At 49.6% G+C, this 11,514-nt stretch overlaps 4 protein-coding genes across 5 annotated transcripts; 3 read left to right on the top strand and 1 right to left on the bottom strand.

Moving 5' to 3' along the window:
• Positions 1 to 1,415: 1,415 nt before the first annotated feature.
• Positions 1,416 to 3,731, top strand: DFL_008491 (uncharacterized protein; the record flags this gene model as incomplete). The annotated part of the gene is made up of 7 exons (XM_067638232.1): positions 1,416 to 1,433; positions 1,499 to 1,526; positions 1,608 to 1,714; positions 1,822 to 2,070; positions 2,135 to 2,301; positions 2,373 to 3,666; positions 3,726 to 3,731. 7 exons carry the CDS (start codon positions 1,416 to 1,418, stop codon positions 3,729 to 3,731), a joined length of 1,869 nt encoding a protein of 622 aa, XP_067486140.1.
• A 130-nt stretch (positions 3,732 to 3,861) lies between these two features.
• On the top strand, positions 3,862 to 4,284 carry DFL_008492 (uncharacterized protein; the record flags this gene model as incomplete). The annotated part of the gene is made up of 1 exon (XM_067638233.1): positions 3,862 to 4,284. One exon carries the CDS (start codon positions 3,862 to 3,864, stop codon positions 4,282 to 4,284), a length of 423 nt encoding a protein of 140 aa, XP_067486141.1.
• Positions 4,285 to 6,332: 2,048 nt separating this feature from the next.
• Positions 6,333 to 9,494, top strand: DFL_008493 (uncharacterized protein; the record flags this gene model as incomplete). Of its 2 annotated transcripts, none has more annotated exons than XM_067638234.1 (8): positions 6,333 to 6,605; positions 6,693 to 6,793; positions 6,873 to 7,420; positions 7,507 to 7,793; positions 7,851 to 8,417; positions 8,478 to 8,650; positions 8,716 to 9,028; positions 9,090 to 9,494. In XM_067638234.1, the coding sequence occupies 8 exons, from the start codon at positions 6,333 to 6,335 to the stop codon at positions 9,492 to 9,494; spliced, it is 2,667 nt and encodes an 888-aa protein (XP_067486142.1). The 2 variants fall into 2 exon arrangements, with proteins under 2 accessions (XP_067486142.1, XP_067486143.1); XM_067638235.1 differs by having other exon boundaries at positions 8,719 to 9,028.
• Positions 9,495 to 10,035: 541 nt separating this feature from the next.
• Positions 10,036 to 10,803, bottom strand: DFL_008494 (uncharacterized protein; the record flags this gene model as incomplete). The annotated part of the gene is made up of 1 exon (XM_067638236.1): positions 10,036 to 10,803. The coding sequence occupies one exon, from the start codon at positions 10,801 to 10,803 to the stop codon at positions 10,036 to 10,038; it is 768 nt and encodes a 255-aa protein (XP_067486144.1).
• Positions 10,804 to 11,514: the final 711 nt, after the last annotated feature.

Here is an 11,514-nt window from a genome sequence, read left to right on the forward strand (position 1 = left end):
ACCGTATGCGATGTGAAATCGGATTCCCATATTTCCCCTCTTCCCTTCCCTTCCCTAGCTAGCATCTCTTGGATCAAACCCTGTCATTCCTGCCGTGTCTCCGAGGCATGGTGAGAATTAACGAGCGACAGAAAAGAAAGGAAGCTGAGGAACCCGAGCGCTGCAGGTAGGATCGTATCATGTCTGTTCATCTGCATTGTATCAGCGCGGAATCCAAGAACCGTGCCAGTCAACTTGATTGCACGCGATGCTATACAAACATGGTCCATATGTACCGCCCGGCCGCTCTCTCCCTTCCCTTTTCTCTTCTCCATCTCTTTCTTTGAAATACTCTTGTTTATAGTTCCGGTTAACCAAAGATCCCGTCGAGCTCTTCGGTTCCGTCGTATTCGCAATCGGAGCGTTTCGTTATTAAGACGTTATCAATTAAACCGGCATCATCAAACTACACCACCATATCATATCGTTTTGCGGTATTAAACTCAACCAGACTGGTACAATTAGCCAATCCATCCTTTCCCGTTCTTCCATACAGACTCAAGTAGGTACGCAAGTAGGTACGCACTTAGTATACCATATTATACTGCGTACCGCCGTTACATCAAACGGGAACAATTACGAGGTGGCGCCCGTCGTTATCAGCCCAAAAAATCCCACTATCCTATCCCATCCCACCCGCGGGATAAAACCCACTAGCTCTGTTTATTTCGAATTCTATTATCAAAAGGTATCGTGATAATTTAGTTCCCGCTTTTTCCTTATAGCAAACTAGTGTCAAAAACCCACCGATATCACGATTACAAGTCGCATATCATCATAATTTGTAGCCTGCCACCGCTTTTTATTTCAGTATCAGGTCATACCATCTTCCCACGCTTCTAACTCTTTTTTTTTACCTCCTCCCCCTTCCCCATCAAAACTTCTTTTTCTCTATTATCTTCTTTTTTCTTCTGCGTAATCGTTACTTAGGAGGTATGTCGATTTGCTGGAAGGCCGCACAGTTTTTCTGCAGAAGACGTTGGCTAACGTATAACGGGCGAATCAGGAAGTGTACCAAATACGGCTCGGTGGCGGCTCACCAATCACTCGACCCACTCTGACGACATTTAATTTACTCCGACTGGCTCCCCAGCGAAATCCGGGTAAATCGCTCCACGAAAAAAATACTCCATCTCTTTATCAGCATGCATATTGGACTTTAGGCATTTTATTTGCTATCGAGAGGGGTTTTTTTCTTTGCCTTCTTCGAGAAGAAAAATTAAGCAGGCACCTGCGGCCCTGGTAGCAAAGCAGCAAGCTTAAGCTTAAAAGGCTTCAACGGTTTCCCTCGCCGAGACTTAGCTTCCGATTCCCCAACTACTTTTTGTCTTGACAAAAAAAAGCCTCGACGGGGAGATCGAGTAACGACGGTCAGGATGGAGGTTTATTGTACTGTACGTATTCTTTTTCACCATACGCTTTCGCAATGGCATAGCTAACTTTTTTATTCGTGGAATAGATGCTATTGACGGATGGCTACCTGCCAGGTACGACCCTTATCGATACACCCCACCACCGTCCCTTCCGCACCACATTATATGCTGACCCGGTGTATGTATGATTTCCAGGCGCGCAAGTACTCGCGCATTCGCTCCGCGACGGCGGGGCGACCAGAAAACTGGCGATTCTGATAACTCAGGATTTCTTGAGCGAAGCCACCATGAAGGAGTTAAAGGTAACCCCACATACCCCGGACGTTTTACCCCGCCGTGCGCATCCCCACCCCAACTTTCACCACCCGATTGCTTACCAAAGCAATTTTAAAATTAAAAAAAATCGTAGAGAATATACGACTACATCATCCCCGTGGACCGGATAACGAACAAAACGCACGGGAATCTGTTGATGATGGATCGTTTGGATCTGTCGTCGGCGTTTACAAAGATCCATTTATGGCGGATGACGCAGTTTGAAAAGATTGTGTATATCGATGCTGATGTGGTTGCTTTGAGGGCGCCCGAGGAGCTGTTCGAGACCAAGGAGAGGTTTTCGGCGGCGCCGGATATCGGGTGGCCGGATTGTTTCAATAGCGTAGGTCCTCCCACACACCCCCCCGGTACTTTTAATATTCAATTGGGCTAATTTATCGATGCAGGGTGTCATGGTGCTCAAACCGGATACGGGGACGTACCACGGCTTGCTCAATCTTGCAAACAGGGGGATATCGTTCGATGGCGCTGATCAGGGTTTGCTGAACGAGTACTTTAGAAATTGGAATAGACTCTCGTTCGTTTATAACGTCACACCGTCGGGGCATTATCAGTAAGTTCAACCCCCCCCCCTTTCTACAGTCCTTTCGAATCCAAGACTGTAATCTAATTATAAATCTATAGATACGCCCCAGCGTATAACCACTACCGCTCCAGCATCACGATGGCCCACTTCATCGGTTCCAACAAACCATGGGCCATAGGTCGATACGCAGGACAGGAAAGCCCCACATCGGCGTACGGTGAGCTTTTGGGAAGATGGTGGTCCATCTGGGATGCCCATTACAGACCTGTTACGGAACAAGACCCGGCTTTGACATGGTTGAGTAAAGGGTTGGGTGAACGGCTGACGATAGATGAGATTGAAAGACCGAATCCCATGCCTACGGAGTACGATCCGGATTTTAGACGGGAACATACGAGTTTCGATGAGAGGAAGGATGAACCCGTCGTTTGGCATCCGCCGCCGGTCGTGGGGACGAAGCAGGAGGGGAGGAATAAGCATCAGTATCAACCGCAGAGTTATCAACCGCAGCAGTATCAGCCGCCACAGCATTATCAACCACCACCACCACCACAACAGCAGCAGCAGCAGCAGCAGCAGCAACATTATAATCATCATGGAGAATCTCCACCGCCACCGGTCTTTCTACCGAAAGAACATGTTCCGTACGTGCCTCGAGATTTGCCATATAATGCTTACTCGCAGACACAGGCACCACCGCCGAGTTACTCTTACCACGAACGCAAGCAGCAACACCAACACCAACCCCAAATCCACGCTCCCAGACCGGTCCACCCGCAATGGGAAGAAGGCCGCAGATTCTCCGAAGAGATCCCAGCCAGGATCGAAAATAGTTTGCCATTACCCCCCCTCCCCTCAACCGCCGAAGAACAGTCACAGGACTCGGAACCAAAGGAGAAAAAATCTCCATCATTCGAAGCCCCCATGCAACAATGGGACGCGGGAAGATTCCCCCCTCCCCCAAATTCTCGACCAGAGGCAAGTAACTGGCCAAGTCATGTTTACGCGAACGAATGGGATCAGGCAAAACAAGATACCGGGCTTTTCGTCCCACCGCGGGTAGCCTCACCACCGACGGACCTCCTAAACTTCGAAGTCCCACCGAAACCCCAACCATCCCCACGTCCCTCCCCGATCTTCCCCTGGGAACACGGTGACGTCACACCCGCAACCCGCGTCTTCGCCGGCGAAGAAAGCCCCTCCCCGACCCTTCCCCTCGCGCTCCCAGGTTCCGTAGACGATGAATTCGAAACCGAAGAAGCGGCAGGAGGATACTCGGCCCGCGGAATGGCAGGATGGGATAGCTACTCGAGAACAAATGCATGGGATAGCATCCCATCCATAGAACGCTACGTAGCTTCCTTCCAAAAAACCACACAACCCCGCAGAACTGTACGAAAAGGGGATGTGACACCTAATCCTCAGATCCGCGGTGCTGACGAAACAATCAGGACTGACGGGGAACATGACGATGAGACGACGAGAACGACGACGACGACGACTTCGACGACGACGGGTTTGCTGCCGCCTGAAATCTCGGTTACGCCGACGCCGTTCAAGTCGCTGAGGGGGTATAGAAGCCATGCGATGGACGATGAGGCCAAATTCCCGTCAGCGCAGGGAATCCCGGACCAGCAGCACTGGGACCCCATGAAATCATTAGCAGAACTTAGAAATGCACCGGGAGAGTTGCTAAACAGGAGCCCACCTTCGCCGCAGAGTTTAGCCCGAGGATCTCCTCGTTCGCCGGTACCGTCGGCACAACAGTTGGTATCATCGTCGATGCCGGTTCCCGAGAAGGATTTCCATATTACGGCTCATAGGAAACGACACGAGATGAGCGTTTCTTCGGGGAATTCGTCGGTGACGGGGTCGCCGGTTAATACTTTTAGCGAGAGGGCTTATGCTTCCAGTTCGACGCAGACGAAAGCGGTGGCGTCGAGCGATGCGGGGACGCAGAGTGATCCCGAGGATATCGATGCGGAGATGGTGATGGTCGGTGTGCATTGAAATTCGAAGGGTATGATGATGGTACGGTGTACGGATGGCATCGGTATGGTTACCATCTCCCCCTTTCTCATATGGATATAATTGGATATTGGATTCTCGTTTACGCGCTAGCTCATGGATTTCGCTTCATCATGTCGTTTCCCTAGTTTTCTTCGTCTTCTACTTTTTCGTTTTCACGTGTAACATATTGAACGCCTTTTCTTTACTTCTCAACGGTTGGATTTGCAAAATTGCTCCGGGCGAAAAGAAACGGAGCAAAAAATTGTAATAAAACGAAGATCATACCACCGCTGTCACGATACGTCTACAGAAGAGTACCGCCGAGAAAGTCTGCCTGATCGTTGAGCCTCATTACGTACTCGCCCTCCCATAATCCGTGAACATGGCATACAGGTGAGATTCGCAAGCTTTTCCCATAGAAAATCCCGGAATAGCAAGCATACATATCCGTTGGAATATTTGTTTCATTTCGTTTCAACCGCGGGGGCGTTTAACGTCAAAGGTCGACCTGGCCGCCTAGCTTCGAACCACGCATGTCAAGTACGGATGGTGCGATGCGAGGACCATCCGAAGTTCAGGAGTTAACGACGTTTTACCTCGGAAGCGGGAATAGCACGTTAACAGCGTGGGTACGAATGCGAGCAGGAGGAGTTACGTATGCGCATTGTAGGACAGACTTTCTTCGTGCGATGGTAGCGAGAATATTATTTTTAGACGAACGAGGCCTCATTTTAAATCATATAAATTACCGTGGCCTCTTTGGATTACTTTTAAGATTGAAGCGGGAAGACAGGGCGCAGTTCGACCTTTGGCTTTTGCTTTGGAGATAATCCGGACCGCGCGGGCCCGGCGTTAAACCCCGGTCGAAATGTCGGGGCGAAAATGATCTCCGACGCCGGCCGACCCACTTTCCCTTCGATTTGCTTTTTTTTTTTGCCAGTAAACGATCTGATTCATCCTGATTCCGTTGCTCGTTCATCGTATAAGCTGCTACTGGCTCGGTTCCGACAATACGAAAGCATTAATTAAATCGAACCAAGCAGGGGCCGCGGGCTTAGTCAGGCTGCCGTACAACGCACGTGTACCTTTCGTCAAGAGATATAGCTCAAACTTGGAGAGAGGGAGATGGATCTGATTTGCTGGAATACGCGTATTCGTAGGGAACCAGCCCCGGGCGGAGGCCGGAGTTAACAAGCTGGATCATCATGCGGCGGCCTTGGAGGGGGAGGGAGCATTTGTTACATAACCTTCTGCCCCCGCCCCGGCGAAGGAAGTTTTCACACTTTGGATCGCTTTGTACCATTGTTGTCTTGCATACTCATCGACTCATCGGCTTGCCCAGCAGGCAGATGATGGAAGGGGTATATTGATTGGTTGAATTGCGGTGAGATGCAAGCTGCTTACACGATCCTCAACATGAACCGGGGCAGCGGTACGAACCAAGCTTAACTTCTCGAGTCTTTCTCCCTCCTGCGTTTCGATTCGATTCGAACCTTTCGGCTCTTTTTTATATTTTATATTTATTCTCCCTTGTGGGTCTCGTTCGCCCTCTCTCTCTTACACATACGCACCGTCCTCCTTTTATTTCCCCCGGTGCCTTTGGACCATTACTCAGCAGGCCTCTTTTTTCTTTGTTATTTGTTTGTTGGATTCTGGCCTCACGGAACCCAGCGGATGCGTTTCGTCCCGAGGCTCTAAGCTTTTCCATCCCATCGAATCCCCACCCCGTATTAACATCCATACCGGCCGACGCTGTCACAAGCTTATATACTTCCTTGCATACTTACACCATCATTTCTTTCCGTTTGTATATCTTCGTTTGTTTATTTATTATTTCTTTTTATATTAGGCTGCTTGGAAAGGATCTTGATTACATTATACAACATCCGACATCACATCTCCTCCAGTCTTGGGTTCCTTTTTTTTTTTTTTTACAAAAAAAAAAGCGCTCCTGATTGGAGGTTTAGCTTGGTTCCAGCTCCTTCCTGAACCTCGAATCCAATCCACATTTTCTTTCCTTCTTCAACCGAACGAAACGAGAAGAAAAGATGGCACAATCAAGCTCATCAGCATCACCACAACCACCCGCCGGTCGAAACGGCAGCAGCGTCCAGTTATCGGCAACAGAATACCAACAACAGCAACAGCAGCGATTGCAAGCTATCCAGCAACCGAAAGAATCCCCTCAACCGACACCATCATCTGCTTCCGTCGATGGTATGAACTTTCAACCGCCGGGGATCCCGGGCGATGATGGTGATGCCGGAGACCCGAAACGGCGGAGGATAGCGAGGGCGTGCGACCAGTGCCGGAAGAAGAAGGTATGGTGATATATATATTTAACTTTTTTTATGCGGGTGGGGATGGCTGGCTGATACCACGTGGGTGCGTGTTTTGTCGAAAAACAGATCAAATGCGACGGAAAGACACCCGCCTGCACGCACTGTCAGAATTACCATACGGAATGCGTCTTTACCCTGGTGGAAAAGAAGCGCCAGCCGCCGAAAGGGTACTTCCCTCATATGCCATCCGTAAAAACGATTGTTGGTTCGTGAATAGTAACAAATTGAAAATAATATATTTTACAGCGCCAAATACATCGAAGGCCTCGAAAACCGCCTGGGCCGTATGGAATCCCTCCTAAAGTTGTCCGGTATCCTCCCCGAATTCGATTCCAAAACCGACCTGGGAACCCTTGAAAAACGGTTGGAAGCGCAGAGGTTACAAACCATCGGTGGGAATTCGCCTGGTAATCCGTTGTTCTCGCGGCCGGTATCTTCGAACGGAACGCCGAATTCCGGGGGGATGATCGCGGGGTCGAGTCCCAGCGATGCCAGCTGTCGGGAGGAAGAAGAGTCGGAATCGCTTTCGGATAAAATGTCGAGTTTGGTGACGAACGCGAGGGGGGAGACGAGGTTTATCGGTAGCAGTTCGGGGTTTTCGATATTTTCGCCGAAAGGGATCCAGTGGGTTAATTCGAAAACCGGGGATCGGGCTTTTCAGAAAATGTTGGTGAAGCTGATGCAGGCGGATCACAAGTTCGAACATTGGAGGCCGGATGTTTGGGATGCGGTTTTTTCGACGAAATGTCAGAATCCGCTGCCGTCGAAGGCGGAGGCCGAGAGTTACGCGCAGGGTATGGTTCTTCGATTTTGATGATCTACGGTTGGGGGCGTGTGGTGTTTTTTTTTTGTGGTGTATCGGGACTCACTTAACTTTCAGAATATTTTAGTACGGTGAACCTGCTGTTTCCGTTATACCACCAGGAAAGCTTTGAGAGTCTGCTGGAGGAACAGTATTCGGATAATCCGCCGAAGGGGACCGGGTGGTACGCTTCGTTAAACATGGTGCTGGCGGTGGGGAGTCGGATACGTGGGTCGAAGCTGAAGACACCGTCCGCGGCCGAAGATTCGAGAGGTTGGAAGTTATTCCAGAACGCGATGTGCATGTATCCGGTCCTTACGCTGCAGAATACGGATATACATTCGATACAAGCTTTGTTGGCAATGGTGAGCTTTGGAAAAATTTTTATATCGAGTTCGGGACGCTGCTGATTTTTAACACAGGCTCTGTTCTTGCAAGGAACGGCGAATCCGCAACCTCTGTACAACATTATATCCGCGGCAGTTCGAGTTGCATTCTCGGTTGGCCTTCATCGACGAGCCGACGCTTTCGGATTCGGAAGGGAGGAAGCCGAACACCGCAAGAGGGTGTTCTGGATCGCGTACTGCATCGACAAGGATATCGCCCTCAGAAGCGGCCGACCCAGCACCATCAATGACGAGGATGTCAACGTCGAACTGCCCGAAGAAGAATCCTTCGACGGACTCGGCATGGTCCAGCTCTCCGACGGCCGCGGAAAAGTGAACCTCTTCCGCCGTAACTGCCGTTTCGCCCAGATCCAAAGCAGGGTCTACATGCAACTCTACTCCGCCAAAGCCGCCAAACAGAGCGACGGCGAATTGTTAAACACCATCGGAGACCTCGACCGCGAACTCGAAGACTGGAGGGATTCCATACCGTTGGACTTTCGACCCGAACACGCGATCTCGGATGCATACTTGGACACCACGATGCTGATCGTGCTGATGCACTTTTCGTATTTCAATTGTTTGGCTACCATTCATCGGATGGTAAGCATTCTTAAAATACACTTCTTGGACCGTCGGCACGCTACTAACGCGAAATCTCAGTCGATCGCGCATAGCTATTGGACGAACCGGTTGGCGCAATATGCGGTTTCGGGATTGAGCACCCGACCGCTGAATCCGAGGGTTTTCTCGAGTGCAGCGCTGTCGGTGTCCGCCGCGAGATCGTCGATACATTTGTTAAAATATGTCAATCAGAATGATATAAATTGCATCTGGTGAGTGGTGTATTCCTCCTAGGATCGCGGACGGGGGAAATCGGGTGGTAAGCTGACCGGATTAGCAGGCTGGTGTTTTATTACCCTGTCACGGCATTGATCACATTGTTTGCGAATATTCTGCAAAACCCGCAAGATGCGAATGCGAAGACGGATTTGAAACTTATGAGAGCTGTGATCGATTTCCTCAATAAGATCGATGAAGAGGAGAGGGCGAGGTGTGGGTTCGAGAAGCTGATATACATCACCGAGGAGTTTGTGCGCCTCGCCGGCGCTGCGATCGAGCGGGCGGAGAAGCAGGCGTTGATGAGGAGGAAACGGAAGAAGTTGGGCGGAAGTAAGATGAAAGAGACGGTTGAAGAGAAGCCGCTGTTGGAGGTATGCCGTTGTATACTCTGCGAGAGTTCGGTGCGATTTATGACTGACTGTACGATACAAGGTCCCCGGCGAGGACGAGCAGATGAACTGGTCTCCTTCCAAAGCTTCGGATCAACTCTTCGCCGCCCTTCAACAACGTCCTTCGGAACCCGGTAGTATCCTACAAACACCCATCGAAACCCCCTTCGACCGACAGACACCCACGGATGCCATGTCCGGCATCGACGGCTTCGCATTCGGATACAACACCCCCGGCCAGACCCCGCAGATGTACGATGAAAACGAGCTAAGTCCCCTAACCAAAAGTTTTCAGGAAAGCTTTTCGAGTCCGTTCGTACCGCAGAGTTTGTGGAATTTGAACCAGACGTTCGAATGGGATTGGGCGAATTTCGGAATGATGAATACGAACGGGAGCAATACTGGGAGTCTCGGGTTGGGGGGGAGGATGGGAATGGGGCTACGATGAATTGGGACGGGATGGGATTTTTCTAGTCCCATCGCAAATCTAATCTCCTTTTGGTTTCTCGAAGCAAAGTCGTTCAGTGGGCGATATCGCGCTGGGTTATTTATTCCGTATCTTCTTTTATTTTGGAGTTTTTCGACTCGGAATTTTGTTATTTTATTAAACGGGCTTGTTTCTTTTCGAACCATCTTGTCATATCGGCAAAAAGCTTTCTTCTTGTAGAGGGGCATTCGTTACTTTCTAGCTAGTCCTTAGATGGTGTTACTCCTGGCTTTTTTCTGTTTTGTCTGTTTGCTATTGCATCGATATAATATCGTGGCGTTTGTTTTTGGTAACCGACTAGCTCTATATTGTACAATAGGATATCTCTCTCTCTCTCTCTCTCTTCTTTTTTTTCTTCTCCTTTCCACTTTGAAGTAGTCAAAAACATGCTTGTTTCCCCGTGAAGAAATTCTGGTCGCTCAAAAAATGCCTTTTGTCCCAAATCCAATAACGCCCGAATGTCGTCGATCTATAATCTTACAAATGAACCCACCGCCGACGCTTAAAATTCAAAGAACCCGCCGTCACTACCTTCATCATCATCCTCATCGGGTGTGCTCTCCCCGTTCTTATTTTGGTTTCCATCATGACCCTGCTTCTTATTCCTCTTCTTCTTCCCATCGACTCCGCCTCCGAACCCTTCAGCGGCATTGGCTTCCGCCAGCGCATCCCCTCTATCCAACGTCCCTTCTTCCATCCTCTTCTCGATGTCTTGTCGTATACGTTCCCTTTTTTGGTTCGTATCTTTATTATCCCCTGATTTGTACAACGAAATGTATTTTTCCAGGGGAGGGTAGTGCATTATGTAATTTAGATCTACCTCCGCACTATGGATTTTCGCTCGTAGCTCTTCTTTTTTCTTTTTCGATTCCTTTTCGTTATCATCGGATGGAGGGGAGAAAGTATCTAACGCGGCGAATTCGCGGTTTAAACGACTTAAAGCCCTCGCCGCCTTCCTTCTCTCGAAGAATCGGACTTTATGGTATCTTTTCTCGAGGAGTTGGACTTTTGAGGTGGCTTGTTGGAGGGATAATTCGTATTTGTATGCTAAGAGGGCGCGTTCGTGGTCTATGCGGGTTGTGGCGGGGAGTTTTGAGGAGGAGGAGGGGTTTAGGAGACGGGTCAGGTCGCGGATTTTCTTGCGGAGTTGGGAACGGGACAAGGACGTCGAGGCCGGTTGGGGCTTCGGGGGTTTTTGGCGGCGTTTTTTGAGGTTGCTTTTGGGGGTGGGGATTTGGGAGAGGCGGGAGGGGTGGATCGTTGATGACATTTTGGGTGGTCGTGGTGATGTGGTGATGTTGAAATTTTTATGCGATAGCTGTTGGTGGGTAAGAGGGATAAGGTGAGTTTTTTTCCTTGTCGGTCGCGGAATAGACGAACCAGCGGCAGGGTAAATTAGCTTAGATAACTCGGAGACCAAAATTAGCGGCTGTTTTTAGCTGAATCAATCCCAACCTATTCCCGATCTCTTTCAACCAATCGGTTTTGGTTTACATTTTGTATCGTGTGAGAAACCTCGACGGGGAAATCCACAGAGCGGCTTTGGTTTAGCTGATCGAGTGGGGAAAGGCGTGCGATCTTGGGAGGTGAGTACCTTATCTGTCATGTAATCGGGATTTCAATTGATGTCTAATAGCCAATATAATGCATTCGAGCACAGCTGCCCGATATCGAAGCTCAAGCTTGCCCCGGCCGGCGCTGCAACCGACGCGCTGAACTTCGGTCTTCTTATTATCACCAGATTAAATGGCTCCCTTTCTATAACCCCCAGCTCCCATCAATCATGCCGTTGGCTCCTGATTGAAGCAATTTAACCCCCCACCGCCACCATCTCCATCCATCAGTTGTCTTTCGGCCCCCACCCCCATCGTTTCCCGTCCGGAAGCACCTCGGCCGCCTTTTAAAAGAAAATACAACAAATTTTCTATTTAATTACCGCACATCGGGGGAGTTTGAAGCAGAGCGATAGATCAAAGATAGT

Source organism: Arthrobotrys flagrans, assembly GCF_004000055.1.
Source record: "Arthrobotrys flagrans strain CBS H-5679 chromosome Unknown unitig_1, whole genome shotgun sequence".
Classification (NCBI taxonomy): Eukaryota; Fungi; Ascomycota; class Orbiliomycetes; order Orbiliales; family Orbiliaceae; genus Arthrobotrys; species Arthrobotrys flagrans.